Source organism: Dermacentor variabilis, chromosome 7, assembly GCF_050947875.1.
Source record: "Dermacentor variabilis isolate Ectoservices chromosome 7, ASM5094787v1, whole genome shotgun sequence".
NCBI lineage: Eukaryota > Metazoa > Arthropoda > Arachnida > Ixodida > Ixodidae > Dermacentor > Dermacentor variabilis.
In genome coordinates, this window is record NC_134574.1 from 78,667,335 (window position 1) to 78,688,093 (window position 20,759).

Sequence of the window (20,759 nt, forward strand, 5' to 3'; positions counted from 1 at the left end):
AGTGTTGGCGGTCACGTAATCTCAAGTTTTTAAGGCACAGTGTGAAGAGTTCATTAGTGTTGTGACGACAGCAAAAGCTCTAGGTTATCGCGCGATCTTTGCCTGAGCATGTGTAACACCGATAAAACTATGAACCTTGCTTCATGTAGTTGTCTATTTGCTACCGCCATTAATGCTCCGCTTTTCTGGCAAAATTGTGATATATTTTGTTTTCTTGAAACGAATATCTGTATCTTTTGGCACTTTTGTTTTTAATTTGAAAGTGCCATCTGATGAAGGCTGTAGGCACTAGGTGCAGTCAGTCATGCCGTCCAAGATTTACGGAGCCACGTGATGCAACACGCTAATCTCGGACACTGTAATTCAAGCCGATGCATTGCTCTAGGTGCAATTAGCAGCATGTGAGCTGGCACTCATAAGCATGCTATAGCCGACCTTCTTGGAATTTGTTTATAAGTGATTGCTAACAAGATAATATCCACCAGGGATGTTCTGGGAATTTATGTAATGATTTTGGAGCACTGCTCTTAGGCACCCGTTCCTGTGGCGAGTTTCGGCATTGTCCCTCGTAACCATACGAACGAGTACAGCAAAGCATGAAAGCGATCGCGGAGCGCAACAGGAGATGAAAGAGGGCGACACCAAAGAGAATGCGATGAGAAAAGTGGAGGAGGAGGGTGCAGGAGAATGACGAGGCAGAAAGTGGAGGAGGAGGAGGGCAGGGTGAAAGTGTGAGAAGAAATGTGTAGTGTTATGCAAGATGGGCTTTGCGGCAACAATGGCTATGAGATGGCGCCAGAGTAACGCGCGTGGTCTGTATAGAAACAAAGCGCTGTATGAGCACAGGTCTGTCTGTAGTGGCTGCTGTGAATTGTGACCGCACATCACCCATGTGTGGCCATCACCCATGTGTGATCTCCCAATTAGCAAGGCAGTTGCGCCAAACTTCGCTCCGTTTGCAACGTGCTGAACGAGACAGACAGCAATTTTTTCCCTACGTGTGCAGCCGTGAAGTTTGCAAAACGAGAGCTTTTCAGCGCATCGTTGTCGAAAACACTGTGCCAATTCTACAGTTCAAGTGCCAGTGTTCGCACGCTGTCATGTCCATGCCATTGACAAATGGCTAGGAACAAATTCAATGACCCTACCACGTGTATAGACCGTTTGTCTAAAGTCAGATGATGCGAATCAGGCATGACTGGCTCGAGATAATCTCTGGGGAAACACCAGCTTGTGTTGACCTGCCATGTTGACAGCCTGACTCTCTGATTTTTCATGGCGCTCTGATTTTTCATGTTTTCGGCAAGTTTTCAGTCGATTTGCACCGTCAAAAGTGCAACGAAGCTAGTGGTGGTGTTTTATTGCGATGCAGGCCGATTATGGCGAGCGGTAAGCAAATTTCTAGATCAGCTTCCCCAACGTAGTCTTCGTGATTTGTTAAAGTAGCTCCTCACGTCGAACATGGCACTTATAATCAGAGGGACACTTCTTTTGTGCTCTTTGGCACATTTTCGCGCCAGAAGTACCCTTGAGAGCGGTAAAACTTTGCTCATCGAGCGCACCACATAGAATGCTACGGCGCAAGTCTGCCGCGGTCTTTTGGCCACTTTTCAGCCTCCAAGAGATTGTGATTTTCTTGCATCACAAAGCGTCAGGAAAACTTTATTTTCATGTAGATTCTATCATGGGGGACACTAGCGATGTGGTCGCTACCAAAATGAACGGTTCAGGCGCGCTGCACCATAGAATTTGACAGCTATCATTCGCTCCGCAGTAAACAGCTGGGAGCACTCGGCACTCGCTTGGTACCCGTTACTAGGTGGTCATGGGTTTTGGTACTTTTGTGGCCTATTTTTTTTGCTTGGATGAGACTAATTTATCAGCACCATTAATTTGACACTGTATGCGCAAAAGTGTGGCCGCCGCTCGGCGGCGGCGATGCCTTTTCACCATTTCACTCGAAGTGGGTCAGGCTCTTCGTGCGCTTCGAGTAATGCGGCTTAAAATGCATGCGTTTGGGTCCGGATCAAAAGAAGTTTCAAATAAAGTGCTATTTAGAGTAAAGCAATTTCGTTATAATGAGGGATTAGTGTACCAGGCATCCTTGATGAGGAGCTCTGTCAGTAGTGCAGCACGCGTCACACCTTGCTAATGCAGGACACGAGACCGGGAAAAAAAAACATGTTGATGTTTACCATTTGTTCCGCCGTTCCACTCAGACCACTGCAGGCACCACAGTGTGGTATGCACCCCACAGATGCACAGCAGCAACATTAATGTCCGTGCAAACAATGCTCAAGCCAGCAATGGAAGGGAAAACGCGGCTCTGGCTTCGCTGCAGAGCCAGCTGAGCACTGTGTGACAGTGCGCCTACTTCGCTTGTCATTTTTGCAGTCAAACCACATCTCCTTTCCCACAGACCTGCCTGGTTGGGTTTGCAATGATGTCAATGTCTCTTCCCAAACTTTGATATCAAGCTTTACAGTCTCCTCTTTTCTTCTTGCACTCCTTTGTTTATCAATTTGCGATGATGAAATTATGCATGGGAGGTAGCCTTAGAAATGCTATCACATCTTATATCATCTACCTGTATTTGCTCTCAAATCCGCAACACCGTCTTCCTATCTTTAACCCTATGCCTACAATTTTTAGTTTGACAGCTTGTTGGCAACTCCTCAACTTCTCAAGCTTCTTCGTTAGCCTCCCAGTTTCTGTCCAATATGTCAGTACCGGTAGCATACGTACTATTTGTAAGCCCCAGTAGGTAGCAATGTACGAAGTGGACAAGCTTGGGTAAACGAAAACAATGGAAGTATCTAACAAGCACTCACTTGCGAATGGTGGTTCCGGTGTCCATCTGCTGCAGGGATGGGTGCGGCAGGCAGGCGAGACGGGTGCGCAACGTGTGGAATGCCTCACTCTGGGGCAGCAGCATGAGCAGGCCGTACAGGGACTTGACCAGGTACGACTGCTGCGGGCTGTCCAGCAGCTGCAGGCGCAGGTCTGCATGCATGGCCAGAGGCGGCCTGGTCAGCCCCGTCAAGTAAATGAAACCCCAAGACTTGACCATTTCTGAGCCAATAACCCCTACAGGAATCATAACGTCTTGCAGAAGAAACAATAAAACCAGTATTTTCAGAACTGTGAGTGTCGACAATGCTACTTGCATTATTTCCCGACTTTGCGCCGCAGGTAAAAATGGTTCTCAATAAAATTTCATGAATGTCCATGCTTAAACTAACTCTTTTCTAGTCTTATCACATTGAGGTTAGGCCTCTGTGCTCGATTTTCAGAGCCTGCTGCCTAATGCTTATAGCCTGCCTAGGGTAATGCAAAAGTGGTCCTGAAATAATCAGTGGCCATGTGCCACTACATTACAATTGCAAAATAAGAAATTAAGAAAAAGAAGAATGAAGAAGGAGCAAATGCTGTGTACAACACCGGGTTCTCGGCATTTTATGAGAAAAACTTCAGATTTTTTTAATTTATTGCCAAGAACTCCAGTCGGAGTTTCTTTTTATTTATCGTTAACTTTTATCGTTAGGATGGATGAAACATACACATTTCACTACATTACAAAAATTCAGACCAGGAAGGGCTAACCCTCCAACCATTCCAAGCCCGAACCATACTCATGCTGTCAATGTGTACCGATATCATATAGGTCAAATCTTACTCATATAAGTAGAAAAGTGCTTTTGCATTCTGCTGCCATTGTAATGTTGCACAGCTGGGGATTGAGCCTGTGACTTCATGATCAGTTGCAGGACACCAGAGCCGCTGAGTGACCATGAAAGTATAATCATTACGGTGTGCAAATAGCGAATGGTAGATCTTGAGTTGAATAATAAATTGAATCAAGCAAAAGAAGCCGAATATCAAAGCGAATATCGAATATCAGAAAATTTTTCTCAAAATGTAATGTTTACAAATTTAGGGCAAGACGATATGGTGCATTGTTTAACAAGAATGTAGCAATCTAACATTAACTTTGGTACATATTAAAAACCAAGATATGCAGGACGGTCTACTCTTATTAAACAGACACCAATTAGTATTTCAGCACTTATTACAGCTCAGTTCTAGTATAATAATGTCTGGAAAATATTTTTGTATCAATAGGAATTCTGTTGAACCAAACCGAGTGCTTTTTTCTCTCTGAAACTAACAAACTCGTGACATTCTGTTGTACTGAATACTAATAAGGTTCTCAGTGTAACAGTGAACTGTGTTTTGTGGCAGTCTTTAAATTATTGCATAAAAATAATTTATTTCCAGTTTTTCTGCAAAATACAGGTCTGAACAAAATTTACGGCTACTGGGTCATTGTAAGGCCAATCTGCACGACAGACAAAAGGTCTGAGCATCATGTGACTAGATCACCACTCCATATGTAGCTGGTGCCGTCCGCTCTGTTTCATTGTCAGGTTCAGCATGATTTGCCACCTGTCAAAGAATCAAAAATTTCCAGAGTCATGGCTAATTCGCGCGACACTCGCTACACCCCCTCTGCTTCCCATCCTGTTTATCCGCCGTCTCTCGCTTTCATTTGCGAGGCAGCTTGTTGGCTTTCCGGGTGTCGCGTGGCTGCTGCAAATAGATGTGCATCAAATGGGCACCAAACTGTAGCTTTAGTCGCCAACACCCAACGAAGCAGCATCGATCAGGCCTAGTGGCCTAGCAGTGTGGCAGTGACAAAAAATTCACCAACAATTACGATGCTCCCTAACACAAATTTTTAGTGCCGCTGTTAAAGTGTTTTGGATTCACAATATATTGTGGCAAAGAATTTGATTCTGAATGGCAGGCTTCTCTCGGCAGTGGCACGGAGCCTCTGCTCGGGCTGCTCGTTCAGCAGCAGTGGCACACGAAGCATTTCCACCAGTTGCATCGCTCATTGTTCAGAAAGAAAGTGTAAACACGTGGCTCGTGTGGAGCGTATTCTCTAGCGGCGGCAACGCAGGCGAAGTAGCGCATGCACAGTGGGTCCAAAGCCCATGCCAGCGCTTCGTTTCCATATATGGTATTGCTCGACGTGCTTGCCGCATGCCTGGTCGCTGCCGCTGAGCACGACTCGTGTAGCCCTCCACCTTCTTCCTCACCCTTTTGCCATACTGTCCTCTCCCACTTTCCTCCTTATGCTCTCTTCGCTATTGCTGTCTTTCATCCCCGGCTGTTTTCCACGTTCTCTCTTTCATCCTTCTCTGTGCTCGTTCGCTAGGTTATGTCGACGCTCAACGCAGGAACGGGCATCTAAGAGCTGTGCTCTAAAATTCGCCCCTGGCCAATGTGGTAACGAGATACAAGCCATCACTGAATGCATGACATAAGCATATATTTCGGTGCAAATTAAACAAGGACGAAGAACACAAACAGGACGGGCGCCACTGCTAGGCTTAAATGACGAATCTGTACCAACTAGCTCCCAAACCAAGCTGAACGCTTGCCACTAATATGTGCGTACGGGTGGTTCAACAGTGATAGTTCCAGAGATAATGCATGTAGGTTAGATTGCTGGCTATTGGAGTGACCTGAAGTTCATGGAAGCATATTCAACACGATGTGCCTGCCCATCGGCAGCTAATCGGCGCAATCTTTGCCCATGCTTTCAGACTTCCCGAACTATGTGCTGCTTGTGTTGCCGTTCCCTCTGTCCGAGTCTCGTTATCATTTCGATCGGTCCCGTGCTGCTTGTGTTGCCGTTCCCTCTGTCCGCGTCTCGTTATCATTTCGATCAGTCCTGTTGACCTGGCCTAACCTTGTATCGACAGAGGTGGCCCCTACCGATACGGTGTCGCTCTGTGAAGCACGGCATTCAGACGCTGGTATGTGTGCGATCCCTGCATTGGGCCAACTTTGGGAAACGCTCAAAGTGACAGAGTCCACTGCTGCGTTAGTCAGGGTAACACGCTTGTAGCTTGCTCAGCTCTCATTTTGTACAGAAAATGAAGTGAAACGCTAGCTTGGAGCACAAGTGGCTCCATGGCGCATGCAGAATTGCGTGGTTCTCTACAAAGAATATAACTGAATATTTGAAAATTTCAATAGTAGATATCCGATTCGCAAATCAAATAATTCGAACATTCTCGATTCGATTCGGTGATATTCAATATTTGCATACCCCTAATAATTATAGTATGTTTAGTATACTAATACTAACTGAGTGTAATGAAAGGGAGAATGCCACTTTCATAGTCTCATCAAACTTGGTAGTCACAGACAGGTACCCATGATCTGGGACAAGCTAAGCCAAGCTTCCATATTTATATTTGCATACCGTATTTACACGATTGTAAGTCGAGCACTTTTTTTTAAATTTGAAAATCTGAAGTGGGGGGTCGACTTACAATCAAAACCGAAACATGGCACCGTCAAAAAAGCGAGAACGACGGGAGCTACAACGTAGTTACAATTTTATGTTTGCTCTATGGCTTCACCCGTAGCTTCTTGCTATCCCGCGTGTTTGTTCGCTTTTCGGAAGAGTTTTTCAACATTTTTGAGAGTTTTACAGTGCACACAACACTCATGAGAGGGTGCAGATAGTTGTTGGAAGCTTCGCTGTTCCATTCACGGCGGCACCATAGGCGGCACCATGGAGGAAGTGGGCGGTACCCTTAGAACGGCGACGCTTGCGGGCAGCAACGGTAGTTCATGGAAGAGCAGACACCGCTCGCGGGTTTCTCTTTGCCTGTTGTGCTTAGCTTTCTTGACGAAAAGTATTGGTTTGACGCATTCCACTTGACTGCCGGCTACGTGCTACTTCTATGCTTCCTCAGTCGTCATTAGTGCTCCAGGCCCTCTAATCATTCGGCACTCGTTCACAGCAGCGTTCAAATGGGCTGCCATCCTTTACGCCGAAGAAACAAATCGCTGCGCAGCTGGCCACAAGTTCGATGTTTCTGAACAGGTGGTGCGAGAGTGGCGACTGCAGCGAAGCGAAATTTTCACCTGTGATGGCAAGTGAGGAATTTCCCACGTGCCGAAGTCTGGATGCTTTCCGGAGCTGTAGGCTAAGCTTGCGGCGTGTGTCGCTGAAGTGCGCGATCGGTCCCTGCCAGTGAAGTGCGACATGGTCATGAAACAAGCCCGGATCTTCGCCTTTTAAGGACCTGCTCCGCCGTAAGTACAAGTGGCTGGCGGCAGAAGACCGCGAACTTGCGTTAACCGGACTTGTCAAAAGAGCCTCCCTGATGGCTGCATGTGGTTGGGCGCATTCGGCGTGGGCTGCTGTTCTACAAGATGTCGTGGTGCGGTCGTTTGCCAAATGTGAAATTTCATGGGACAACGGCGCGCTGTGGGAGTGCAGAAACGATGACGATGGCAGCACTAGTGAAGACGAGTGAGCCACGAGTCCAGTGAGCATGTCAGCTACTAATAAATTTTCGTTACCGAATGTGCCCTCAGGTAAGCTCTCCTTTTTTTTCCCTGCTGCACGATATGGGGTGTCGACTTGCATTTGAGTCGACTTACAATCGTGTAAATACGGTATTTCCCATATGCCTCCAGAAAGTCAAACATACATTTCTTTATGTGGTCTTGGGGCAACTTAGCTGTCTCGTGTTACAAATATTTTCACTCTGAATAATAAGGCACCCTCAAAGCTACAGTGCCTTAGCGATCAGCCATATGCATTCACTATGCTTCAAAACACGAAGCAGAGGATAGTCACATGTGTTACCACAAAGCCAAACACAAAACTTCTGCGATAAGGAAGACATCAACAGTTCCTTGTCCCTAGCTGGAAATCAAAATCGCACACACCATGCCTCTTTAAACCATTTCCACAGAGCTTCACTTAACGTAAACTCCAACAACTGCATTCAATCTGCCATAACTTCATTTTTCTGGTGAATTCGATTTTTTTACCCATGTAACTGATACTTCTGGGCTATCCCATTTTAGTCTAAGTACTAATTAGGTGCAGTGCAATCTAGATATCAAAACAAGAGAGGGTCACTCACAGGTGAAGATGGGTGACTCAATGAGCTGTACCAGCTTGTCGATTTCGGTGAGAAACTCGACCGTCACCTCCATGTCGCTGCTGTGATGCAAGCTGCAGCTAAGGAGGGAAGGCGCGCACTAACATTGCACAGTGACCTGCATGGTTATTTCAACTTCAAAAAGTTTTACACTAGTTGCCTTTTCGCTGCAGGATCAAATTTTGCGAGACAGGATCATAGCCTTAGTCTGCATTGTTGAATAAAGTGCATGGCAAATTCGCTTGCCTGGCTTGTCTGGCAAAATGTAAAACACCACCACCACGCACGCCATCATCTTGTCATTAGATAAGCGAGTTTCTGCAAAGGTATGGACAACCTGTGCTGCTCGTTCTAAAGTAAGCTTGAAAGTGCTAGTGAGACAATGACCACACATTCTGTTTCATACCATACACAGGAGGTAATGCACGAAGGCTGCTGAGACTTCTCTCATTGCTCGTATTTGAAACAAAAAAGTTGTGTGTCACTACTCAAGAAAAGCTATAGATATGCATAATCTAACTTAATGTACAGTCGAACTCTGCTGTATCGAACTCGAAGGGGATTAGAAAATAGTTCGATATATTGATAATTCTAAATATAATAATTATGGGTGGCTTTGCTATCGCAAACACCAGATACCAGTAGAGCTGGGGAATGTTAAAGCTTCAGAAAAATCCATGCCCTCTTCCTCTGTTGGGGGTTTCGGTTGGGACGGTTAAGGTGGCAACCGCTGTGCCTTAGCTCTGATGCATGCTGGCTCCGACGCCGTGTAACTGGTAGCTTCTTGAAATCCATTGAAGCGAGTGCGCGGGCTTTTATTAGAGAGCAATGACATCACACCACCTGTGTCCCCGCTGCGCCGCTCCTTCTCCCCTGCTAAGCTCCACCCACCCTCGCCGCGTTGCTACGGTGCACGCTGCTGTTTTTATACTCTGCTTTTACTCTCACTCAGCTCTCTCTCCTCCAGCTTGGAAAATTTTTTTTCATGCGTGCAATGCTATTTTATACTTTGCGAACGTCAAGAGAAATGCAGTGCAATTCTAACAGCTCCACTGTAAAATATACCTACCCGAAGCTTATCTAAGACCTTCAGATGTCTCAGTCAATTTCTTGAGATCGCGAAAAGTGAGAATTTACAGATTTGCTTTTTCGACACTATGTCATATGCACAAAAGATTATTTATTTTTTGCACGCAAATGTCGTGAGTTGCAAGCGCTGTGGCATGGTCTACCAATTGCAACACTAACCCTAAAAGACTGCATCACCCAAATTAGTGACCGTACTGCAGCTCACGCACATTAAAGTGCTTTTTGCACATTTTCATTCAAGGTAAGGTAGAAATGGATGCAGTGCAGAAGAAAACCATCCTGTATGGATATGCTCTGTGCTGCCATCAGCACAATCGTATTGCTAATCACGTACGAACATGCCAGGCCCTGTGTACGCTGTTTAAATGGCCGATCGACACTCGTCGGCAACGAGTAATCCATTTAGAATGTGGCGTCGAGTTTCGGTATTGAAACAGTCCTTCTGTTGGAATCAGCCATACTCCCTTCTCGTTCACACTAAGTCCACCTGTCTCTTCTTGTGTGCCCCTTGGCACTCCGGCATCTCGCGGTCCCTTAGTTCTCGGCCCTTCCGCTCTGGCTGCTGCGTCAATCAGTTACTGCCAACACTAAACAGACACTGCTAGACTCTAAAGTAGCTTTCAGCTTGCAGCATGCTCTAGTCCATTCCCACGTAACCTTAGCGAGAACGAATAAAATTCTTTCAGCACAGCCCAAATTGCACAGCGTGCACGAGTCCACTTTAGCTCCGCTTTGCAAACTAACTCAGCCACACGAGCCGCGGATCTTGGCCCAACATTGCCAGTTGTGCTCCAAATCGCGAGCCCAATCTTCTGCCGAGGGGTTGGCACGACGCCAACAAGATCTCTCCCACTCCCTACTCTCAGCGCTGTTGCTCGTAGGCCAGCTGCTCTTCAGGAAAATAAACGATGCGTGGCCAGAGACTGCTGCGCACACGCTCTAGTGCGAGAGAGAAATGACATCACTATCGGCGTAGCCAATGGCGCACCACACCTTCCGCTGGAGGGTTTCTGTGGTCGAACTGCGCGAGATAACCTCCGTTTCGGGAGATATTGTAGATAACTGGGTGGATGACGCCAAGCTTTGGTCACAGCTTTAGAGAACATGCAAAGGCGCCTTCGGAGCCCATTAAGCTATGTCCAAATGGCGCGAGCAGCCTATATGGTACTTCTTTTAAAAGCGAGGCTAAATATGTATCCCAATTAGGCTATCCAAACTTTACGCTCAGGAATTTAATCAGGATTAGTGGGTTTTGCTCTTCGTTGTTTATTTGGCCAATATTTAAAAGCAGTGGCTTGCCACATTTTTGAATCAGTAAATTTCCTCGATGCAGTCACCATCTGATTATTTCCATCCTATTCACTCGTGGGTGTGCTCAGCTTCAATGTATTTGTTCTTGCTGCACAGAAGGCTTGAAATGTAGCTGTTTTCACACAGTAATACCTTGTAGCAAAGATGTATATTCGCCAGTAACTGGCTTGCTCTTATGGACTGTCACAAAACATTGAGTATCGGCCATTTATGCCCTATCGGTGTAGTCTGTCATTCATTGTGCTTATATGATTCAAGTGTATGCCCATTCACTCATAGACAAGTTGGTAATAGAGTGGGCATAAGGTTCCGTCGTGCCAGTTGGGGTAGATGTGTGCAGACACTGTGCGCGAAACATACTGTGACAGGAAGCTGTGCTACTCCCTTTGTCATTGTTTAACGAGCGGTACTCCCTCTTGTCAACATTCTGCGGCTGAAGCATTTTCTTTGAATGTTACCAATACAACGCTGGCGAATGAGCGAATTTATCTATACTCGAGGAAAATCGTACATCTCGAAGTGCCGGTAACATGTTCAGACAGTTGCAGCAGCAGGCCGCAAACTTGGCCACAAAGATTTGTTCCATTCCTTAATATGCCAGTCACTATATTTGCAGCCAATTACTGTACACGCCTTCAATCCACATGATTCAATCCCACATGATTGGAGCACAGTGCGTTAGCGAAAACTCAGTTGCATTTCTGATAGCTGATCGCACAGAAGCAAGGTGGAAGCGATAATGGTTTCGTATTCATGCGCTGTCGCTGATGCCACGTGCGGCGCATCGCCGACAGCGCCATCTTATGTCTCTAGAACAAACTGCTTCATGAAAAGAGTCAATACAGGTTTGCAGTAAAAATATGCAGCACCAGCCGCACCAATGCGCTAGCGCCACTGCTCCCGTGTTCGTCATCGTTGTGTTCTTCCATAGTTGCCTCCATTGTACAAAAAACTATCATCCGCAATGGCTCGAGTGTCGCCGTCTTCCACAGATGGCTCCGTTGCCACTCATCATTCCAGCATAGAATTTCACTTCTTTCGCCGTAATGGAAAGGTCGCGTCTACGAGGGTATGAGCCATTGCTTAAGGGGTTTCTATGGTCGGACCACAAGCATTTTGCCTAGACATGTACAACTTCACTGTAAAATGTGTCCAACTGGTGGGTAGGGGTCAGATTCACTTCGGCCATCTGCAGAAATTTAAAACCAATTTTTTTCAGTGCAAGTGATGGCATAGCCATTAGGAGAAGTGCACTTGCAGGGGCCTGGTGCAGCACAGTGTTCTATATAAAGTCGAACTGCGAGATAACGAACAAGGACATAATGAATTATCCGATACAACAGAGTTAGAAAAATGTTGGTTGGCCAAGCTTTATTTCATGGGCTAACCTACGGCTATTATGCAACCAAAAGTGCAGGATCCACCGCAACATCGGTTATAGCAAAGTGAATATTTGACAATTCACAGTTAAAAACATGCTTCTCGGGAGGCAGGCATTCTGGAGCAGTGTTCTCGGCCAGTCATTTTCAGGGTACTATTGTATTTGCGTGGCTCAGCACCATGAGCAACAGCGTTCCTGGCACAGTGCCAAGATAGTGTGCTTGTCACGGTGCAAGAAGCGCTACAGTGAAATCTCGGTATAACAAACTTCAGGGGACAGTGGCAAAATGTTTGTTATTTTCAAAGGTCGTCATAATGAAAGCCCCAAAACTGACCATAACAATTACAATTCAGTAACGCAGATGTCCTACCTTTGCAACAGTATGTCGAACTCATTTCTCACAAAAATGCAGACGTGATCATCACATGATGTGATTTCGTGATGTCAGATGATGTGATTTCGTGATGTCACATGACATGTGATTGTCAGACAATGCATGTTTATTTGAAGTAGTCCATGATCTTTTTCTGATGGATGCAGCACAAACAATGCTACACGAATGATCTCAGATCGTCTATATTCTTAAGAACTGCTTCGGGTGGTGTGCAGTTTTTTACCTATGAATATGTGGAGCTTCTAAGTAGTGCAATAAATCTGCGGCCAACAGGAACTCGCAGCAATCTTCAGGTGCTACAGCAATACCATCATAAGTCAACATCACAGACCATGTCATCGCTGCTGCCTTCCTCATCCTGAATCACCATGCCCTGGATGCTCTGCCGGATGTCATCAGTGGTCAGCTCCGCAGATGTCAACGAAGCCTTGTCACACTGGACTTTATCATCAAATGTGACTGAAGGATCGGTGGCTAGCTACTTGCAACCTTGCTCCAGAGCTTCCTTGAAATGCCCCCTGTTGCCTATTCCTCATTCTGTAGTTGGGCATCTGCTTTCATCGAGCCTGCTTTTTTCCAGCAGTTTTGGATGGTAGTCGATGTGACGCTCTACCATGTGCCAGTAAACATTTCCACAGCCTGACGGATGTGCTGGAGGCACAGATTTATAAGGAGCTGCTGAATGAGGCACTTTCGAAAGTGCAACATAGCAGTCCTTATGATGCCCTAGTCCAGTGGCTGCACTACAGATGTGCAGTTCGGCAGCAGGTACTCTAGATACGCATTTGTAAGTCATAAGTTGACAATGCGCGACAAGCAATTATCAGCAATCAGAATGTTCGGCCCTCCTTCCTCATCTTTTTGTGCACCATCAGCAGCCACTTGAAAAACAGCTTGCGGGTCATCCAGGCACACTGGTTAGCCCAATACTCACACAGCAGATACACTACATTCTTCACGCTGTGCAACTTTGAAAACCTCCGGATCACAAGAGGCTTTAAGTTTTCTGTGCCAGTCGCACTGCAGCAATACCGCATGGTAACTCAAAGTTTCGACTCCTTGTCACCTTTCTTGTCTTCCTCCTTATAATGCATAGTCTGGACTGGGAGCAGCTGACAGAAATAGGCCTTCTCGTCTGCATCGAATATATCAGCCACAGTGTAAGGCTCGACCATTTCCTGGAAATGTTCCTCCCTCCACATGGCTGCTGCTTCTGCATCTGCTGCCTTCTCGCCAGACACATTCTGCCAGGTTACTCTGTTTCATTGGCAAAGACGGTGTAGACAGCCAGAAGACACTTCGAAGCTGGTCACATCCAGAATTGCAGCGAACTGGTGCACTTTCTCCAACAGCATTGGGCCTGACATGGGCACATTGTGGGCTCTCACGTCTTTAAACCAAGTTAACACCACTACATCGATATTTTGGAAATCACCAAGCCGCAGTCACTTCCTTGGTGGGGCAAGCTGTGATACGCGCTCATGCTTCAGCATGTTGTCCTTATCCTTGACAATTGTGGCGATCGTCAATTGCGCCACTCCGTGCTCTTTAGCCATGAGAGCTTGTTTCTTTCTTTCCTCTGTTTCGCCAAAAATGTCCACTTTCTCGCTCAAAGCAAATTGCTTCCCTATTTCACGATAGGAAGAGCTGAACTCATGGCAACATGAATGCCGGAATGCACTTCCAATACACGTTGGTACGTGCTGCGTCACGTCTTTCCACAACAAAAGAAAAAGAAAACATCTTACTTAAGCATTTGCTTTTCTGCTCCCACATCGTCTCAATTTTCCGAGTGCATGCTCCCTGCTTTTCTGGAAACAAAACCTGTTGCACTGTTGCATCCGCCACCGAAAGAAACAAGTCACCCGCTCGCATTTTTCTCCTCCCGCACCCTCTCAGGTTCTTGTGGGAAGCAAGTTGCAAGGCATCCGTTCTTTTCCCTGCATTGTCTGCTAGCTTACAGCTCTCACTGCTATGACAGATAAACTAAAATTTAAGAATCCCCGCATTTCAGAATACGAGTTCGCAGCACAGTAGACTTCCATTATATTGATTTTTCAGTTTATTCAATCCCGACCGAAGGTCTCGACAAGCAGCCATGCTTTTCTATTGGCCCAAACTTCTGTTATTTCGATCCTAAAAGTGGCCTTCACCGAATAATTCGAACTTGACTGGTCAGCTTCACCGCAAGACAGTTGTGTTATGTGGCGAGGCATAGGCAATTTACTGCAGTGAAGCATACTACGAAGAATAGGGGCGACTGTCACGGGACATAGAATGCATTTGTTAATAATACAGGTATGCAAGCACCATCTCCAGTCATACGACAAGCAACTAGATGCCTAATAAGCATACTGGTGGCCATTCAGAGCTGTTTCTGATGTTGCTTTGGCGATTTGAGCCCTTGCTTTGCCCTCCATGCATGTCTCCTATATGAGACTGTTAATGGAGCTGATTATGCATTACTTAATTATATGCGCACGCATGCACCGTGCACCGAAAAGCAGACGAAAACCATCCGTGCTTTGGGAGCGCTAATGAAAAGAAAGGCAGTAAAATGGAAAAAAAAATGCTCAAAGCCAAGGGGAGGTATATAGCAAAAAAAAAAAAAAAAAAAACAAGCAGGGATCTATCTAAAACTCTGAAGGCCTGTTAGTAAATTCATTACTGTTATTAGGCGTATCGGCGCTCGTACTGTGACTGGAGAGAGCATGTGTGTGTGAGTAAATTAAGGATCACATGCTATGTCCCGCAACAGCAGCACTTTTTGCCGTTTAATTTGCTTCACCACATAGAAATGAATTATTGCGGTAAAGCTAGCTTTATAGTCAACACTACCAAATAAATTAACAGCCTGTTTCGGCGCTTTTTCTGCCCTTTGTTTAATTCAAAGTGCCCACTAATTCAACCAGTTTTATGGTCCAGCTAGGATTGAATTAAACGAAGTCAACCGTGCTGAGGTGTTATCAGCATTCTGAAAGGTTCTGTATTCTAAAGTTCGTAGTTTGAAATATTTTTACATTGAAATTATGAGCAGTTGGTGCAGAATTTCTTAAATATTCGTTAATCTGAAATGTTTGTTAATGCAGCATTCTTTTAAGGAGGTTTGACTGTATCCCCTCTAGGCGCTGATGTTTACGGGTGATGCTAAGACACTGTCCTTGAAGCCAAACAAGACAGAGTGAAATCCAGTTTTGCCAAACATTTTTGTGAACCCAAACAACGATCAAGCCGAAGGGGCAAATTTGAATGGGTGCCTTGCTATGCTAAATATGCAAAGTTCACAATGCTAAACCCAGGCGATAGTGGGCATATGTAACCCGCAACGCTTGCTCTTCCTGTTCATGTACACTGTTGAGCTACTATATGCTATAATGCACCTAAGGGCTTTGTGTGCACAGTACTAAACTCCCGCATGTTATATCCAATGGAAGACACTTCCCAAACAAACATTGTTGTTATAATGCTGTTGTGGATACAAGAGATGCAGCAGGGAGCAGGTGTGCTCGTAGTTCTGGGTGAGCAGGCACAGGGATATCGTGGCAACCGGGTTGTGGCACCAAGACCGGTACAGGCAGCAAAACAGCGAGCAGCTCTCCTGCACACAAACACAAATAAATTGAAGTGTGGCATCTACTTCAGTGCATGAACTTCATATATGAGAAATAAAATTCAATACACTGTGACACCCAAGAAACAGCAGAGCAATAAACTAGTGTACGAACACCGAGTAGCAGATTTTGAATCACATATTGAATAGAATCGCGAACAAAAAAATGTGTGCAGCTTGCACTAGTGGTGCAAGGCTGGACTCAACAGCGGAGCTTGTGATCACCTAGCTTTTACGTGGTGTGCCTAAGTTGTTTGTAGGTTTTGCGAGGTTATACCAGGTTTTGCTAAGTTGTTGTCTCGGCGGGCTTGACACCAGAAGTCTTTGAGCAGTTGAAGGTCGGGATCGCTTTCTGAGTGACGTCAAGCAATCAGACGCCGACTCTCGCGTTCCCTGGACTGAAATTGGGTATCCTCAGCACGGCATCGCCTCTTCTCAGCCGCACCTTCGGTGCAGTGTTCCAGATCAGCTCAGCAGCGATGCATCGCTTCTCACTTGGCAGTACGGCGCTCTTCCTGGTAAGCCACTTCTTCTTCGGGCGTCCGGCCTTTCTCCAGTCTTCCCATGGCAGTAGCACGTACGCATGGAGTAGAGGAGGCGAGAGGTGTTACTCGAGAGCTTTTACTCGCCTGTGACGTCAGGCGTGTTGGTGCTTATTAGGCGTATCGGTCCTCGTACTGCAGCAGGAGACGGCGGGAGCATGTGTGTAAATTAAGTAACAAATACCGCGTGCCATGATAATGGCCCTTCCCACTCTTAATTTGCTTCAACGCAATGCTTTGCATATGCTTCACCACATAACAAAGTTGTACATAGGCGAAGCTGACTTTCGGAAACTGGCATATGCACTGCGTTGTGCTTTCTGAGCTTCGAAGCCATTGACGAGGATTACAAAGGCAGTGTCAGCACCATTACTCACAGCGGCGAATTCTTTCAATGAAAGACACAGCACCAAACAGCAAGAAGCTTGGTAGCAAACATTGAAATGGCTAGGCCTAGTGTTGTTGTGGTGGTGGCTATGGCTGCCAGCGAATTAACGTGCAAATTTGTGTACAACGCGTATCCAATTAGGCCTAACTAGCTAGACAGTGTGGCTAAAAATCTGGCCGTGACAAAAATTCGCAGCTGGCCGGTGTGATAATGGGCCACAAACCGCCGCAAAAAGCTTGTCGCTAATGTTCCTACAGGTGACTTATCAGTGATCGGTTACACAATCATATGTACGGGTTAGACCAACAGGCATTGAAGTGGAGTTCGTGTCTGTGGTCGACCAGCTGGCAACTACCGCAAGCTTGCATGCAATGTCTGTCTGTCTGCTCGCACGTGGGTAGAAAACTGCGATCTGGGCGATTCTGCATGCATGAACACTAAACTCACGTATCCGATACGATCAGCACATCTTCCTGTGGATAGTTGGCCCGATCTTTACATGTGTCCGTGCTTTCCACACGCGCTGCTTTTGTTTCCTCCATTCGCGCACGGTAAAACCCCATTAATTCGGATTTCACAGGACCGGAGAAAATGTCAGAATTAACCGAATGTCGAATTAATGAGGTTTCGACAATAATAACTCAAAAAATGCCTAAAACATCAACATACCTTTACTTCATGAAATAACTGGTTATTGTCACTTGTTGCGTGCAAAAAATTTGCGCAGAAAGCACAATTTTTCGGAGTTCTTGTAGGTGGTGCAGTCCGCGCAGATTGTTGGGAGAAACGACACAGATGTCCTCCAGAACTTTAAGGGCATCATCGGCCCCTTTAGCAGTGCGGCGCGACGCTAAACTACTAAAGTAGCAGCCGCACTGCTAAACGCATCCATGCCGGTGCATTTTCGCTATCAGAGTCGGGCTCTTCATCGCCTAGTACATCTAGTATTTTGTCATCGTTGAGGCGACCGGCAATGGCACCATCGATGTGGATGTATTTGTCCAGCGGGACGTCCAGAGGCAGAAGTCTATCGAAGCGACTGTCATCTTCCTCGGCATTTTGGCTAACATCCGCATCCCCGGCTTCCCAAGAATCACCGTCATGGACAAAGCCGCTGTGTCGGAAGCAGTTCGCAATTACTGCGGGCAGCATGTTGCTCCACACATGCGCCACCTTGTGCACTGCACTGAGCAGAGTTACATCACATTTTTTCTTTGCCTCCATACACAGCAACATGCGCTTAAGCACTTGTCTTCTGTATTGGCCTTTCACATACTGAATGGCTTCCCTGATCCAGAGGCTGCAGGGAAGCCATTCTGTTAGGCGGCAAAAAAAGCAGCGGTATGTTTGTCAGCCCAACACATTATTTCGCGCACTGCAGTTATCTAGAACAATAGGCACATTGTGCGATTTTGCACAAAAGCACTAATTATTCTAGATAGCTGAGGTTATCCACGCCTTTCAATTCGAGCGATAGTCTACGGGAAGTTTCTTTATGCTTTTGAAGCATCTCGACTTTTCTGCTTTGTCGATTATCAATCCGTGCCAGTCATGTTGGCAGCCAGCAAAACTGTTACAGTCGAATTTCGCTACAACAAAACTCACGGGATGCGCGAAAAATTTCGTTGAAGCGAAAATTTCGTTGTGGCAAAATTTGCCCCAAAATACTGTCAAATTTTACTACACACTAACAAACATCATTTATTTCTGGATAATGTCGGTTACCTTTCGTTGTGACGAAATCTGACCCAAAACACTGTCAGATTTGACTGCACATTCAAAAACGTCATTCATTTCCGAAAAAAGTCGGTCATCTTTGTTCGCTTCCGACCTCTGGTCATCATCGCCTTGGTGCGATGTTCGCACTCGGTCAGCAGCTGCATTGCGACGTCGTCATCGTGGGTGCCAATGAAACTACGAACGACGTCAAAAGCATCCGTTGAATCCAGTGCACGAGGTGGGGCCGATGCATCTTGTTCGCCGCACAACACTTTCGCAACGATGTTGTGTCGGGCCTTGAAGCAGGTCAGCCAACCTGTGCTTGCCTTAAAATCATCAATGCTGAGCATGCAAGCATAGTTAAGTGCATTATGCTTCAGCACACTTCCGCTGATTGGCATTTTCTTGGCATGCATGTCGAGGAATCATGTAAACAATTCCTTTTCAAGATCCTCGTGTGCAGCTTGAGTCAACTTTTTCCGGTTGGTGGACACCCTCGCAGAAAGAGCACTGGTGATCGCGTCCTTTGACTTAAAAATTGTCGACGGTGTGCTGTTGGAGATACGGAACTCTGCTGCAACGTCTCCTTTCTTTCTGCCGCTCGAAGCTTCGCTGATGATTCGAGCCTTCACCTCCAAGGAAAGAAACTTCCGCTTTGTTGCCATGCTGGCCTCGTGCACAAGCACAAACGAAAATCTGCGTCGCCGCGTTGCACAGTGATCGCGTGACCTAGGATGGATATGGATTGGCTGTGGCTCCCGTTTGGAAAAGTGGGTCTGCGCCTTGTCGTAAGAAGGCTAGCCCCATCGTCATCACCACCAAACAATGGCACCCCTCCGTGAGTTTGTTTATCGGCGACAGTGCAGTGGGTGCACGCTTTTGGTGAACCTAAGCAGCGAGGATGCACAAAAATTGCAGACGATTGGGGTTATGTTTATTTTATCGCAAAAGAAATTTTAACGCTCAGCTCAACCGAACGAAAATTTCATTCAAGCGAAAACAAGCCTGAAAAATTGTTCGTTGTGGTGAGAACTTTTTTTGCATTGACTTCTATGGCTAGCTGACGGGGAATTGGAAATATTTCGTTGTAGCGAAAATTTCGTTGACGCGGCGTTCATTGTAGCGGGGTTCGACTGTATTCTGTCCTTGCTTTGTTTACTGCCAATGGGAGGGTCCCCCTTAAATGTGATGGTTTTATCTGGCAGGGCTTTGTAGAAGAGGGCCGTCTCATCTGCATTAAAAATGCCGCAGGCAGCATAATCGGCTACATGTGCAAGTAATCCGGCCCTCCAATCTTTGACGCCTTCATTTACAGCCCTTTTCTCTCCGCACACGCTTCAGAAGACCAGGCCGTGTCTTTTCTTAAATTAGTTGAACCAGCCTTCCAATGCCTTGAAGTCTTCGATGCTGAGCTTCAGCCCGCACTTTTTGGCCTGCACACAGATAAGGGGGCCACTCAAAAGCAGCTGTGCGTTGCGCGAATTGGCAATCCATCTTAACAATGCTTCTTCAAGTTTCGGGTGCGCTGCCGTTCGCAGCCTCTTCCTGTTGTCAGCGAACTTGTTGCTGTCGTACGCCTGAAAAATCTCCGCTTCATTTTTCACATACAGTCGAGCCCGGCTATATCGAACTCGCAAAAAAATGCCTATCAGTTCGATATAGAGCATAATTCGATATAAGCCTGCTAAATAATTGGGTGTCATGAAAGCACGTACCATTTATAAGATCACTTTATTGATTAAACTAGCTTAGTTTCGCACGAAATAGTACTGTATTTTCTTCTGCTTTGGCAATTTCGCTGCCTGCGACGCACGCACTTTTCCACATTAAGGAGTCGGAGCAGCTGAGGCCGCAACTTTCCGCATTCGCGCAGAAGCACCGGACTATTGCGAGCGCACCAATCATTTCGGAGGATGTGGGGCCGTCGTTGCTATCCTCATTGTGCCCACTTTCACTTGTGCTCGGTACGATGTTGGCAATGTAGTCTTCGTTTTCGGGCTCTCCCGTGGTCGCGACAAATCATTTGCGCTCACAAACTCATCCACCGTTGATTCGTCAACAGCTTCCGGAATTTCTGACAGTTCGCTCCAAACTTCGGCAACACTGGCAACGGCTTCGTCGCATTCATCAAAATTTACGGTCATCACCGAGCACGCGGAAGTCGGCACGGCTGAAGCAATTTCAGATTAAGCACTCGTACGCGGCCGTGCGTACGGGTTGGGCACCACGGGCACCGGGTCGCGAGTTTGGACGCTTTAGCCCTAATCTCCCCCTTATTCTTCAAGATCGTGCCGAGAGTGCTCCTCGGAACCTTGTGCTCTGCGGGGACATCCGACTTCTCACTGC

General features: G+C 46.4%; 1 protein-coding gene across 1 annotated transcript in view; it reads right to left on the bottom strand.

The window, feature by feature from the left end:
- The window catches only part of LOC142587552 (protein VAC14 homolog), an 89,666-nt gene that overhangs the window by 8,205 nt on the left and 60,702 nt on the right, over nucleotides 1-20,759 (bottom strand). Inside the window, exons 13-15 of the mRNA XM_075698656.1 lie at nucleotides 15,634-15,752; nucleotides 7,962-8,041; nucleotides 2,832-3,003 (exon numbers count right to left, since the gene is read on the bottom strand). Of these exons, the coding sequence (XP_075554771.1) occupies nucleotides 2,832-3,003; nucleotides 7,962-8,041; nucleotides 15,634-15,752 (371 nt within the window). The remainder of the gene's footprint in view (nucleotides 1-2,831; nucleotides 3,004-7,961; nucleotides 8,042-15,633; nucleotides 15,753-20,759) is intronic.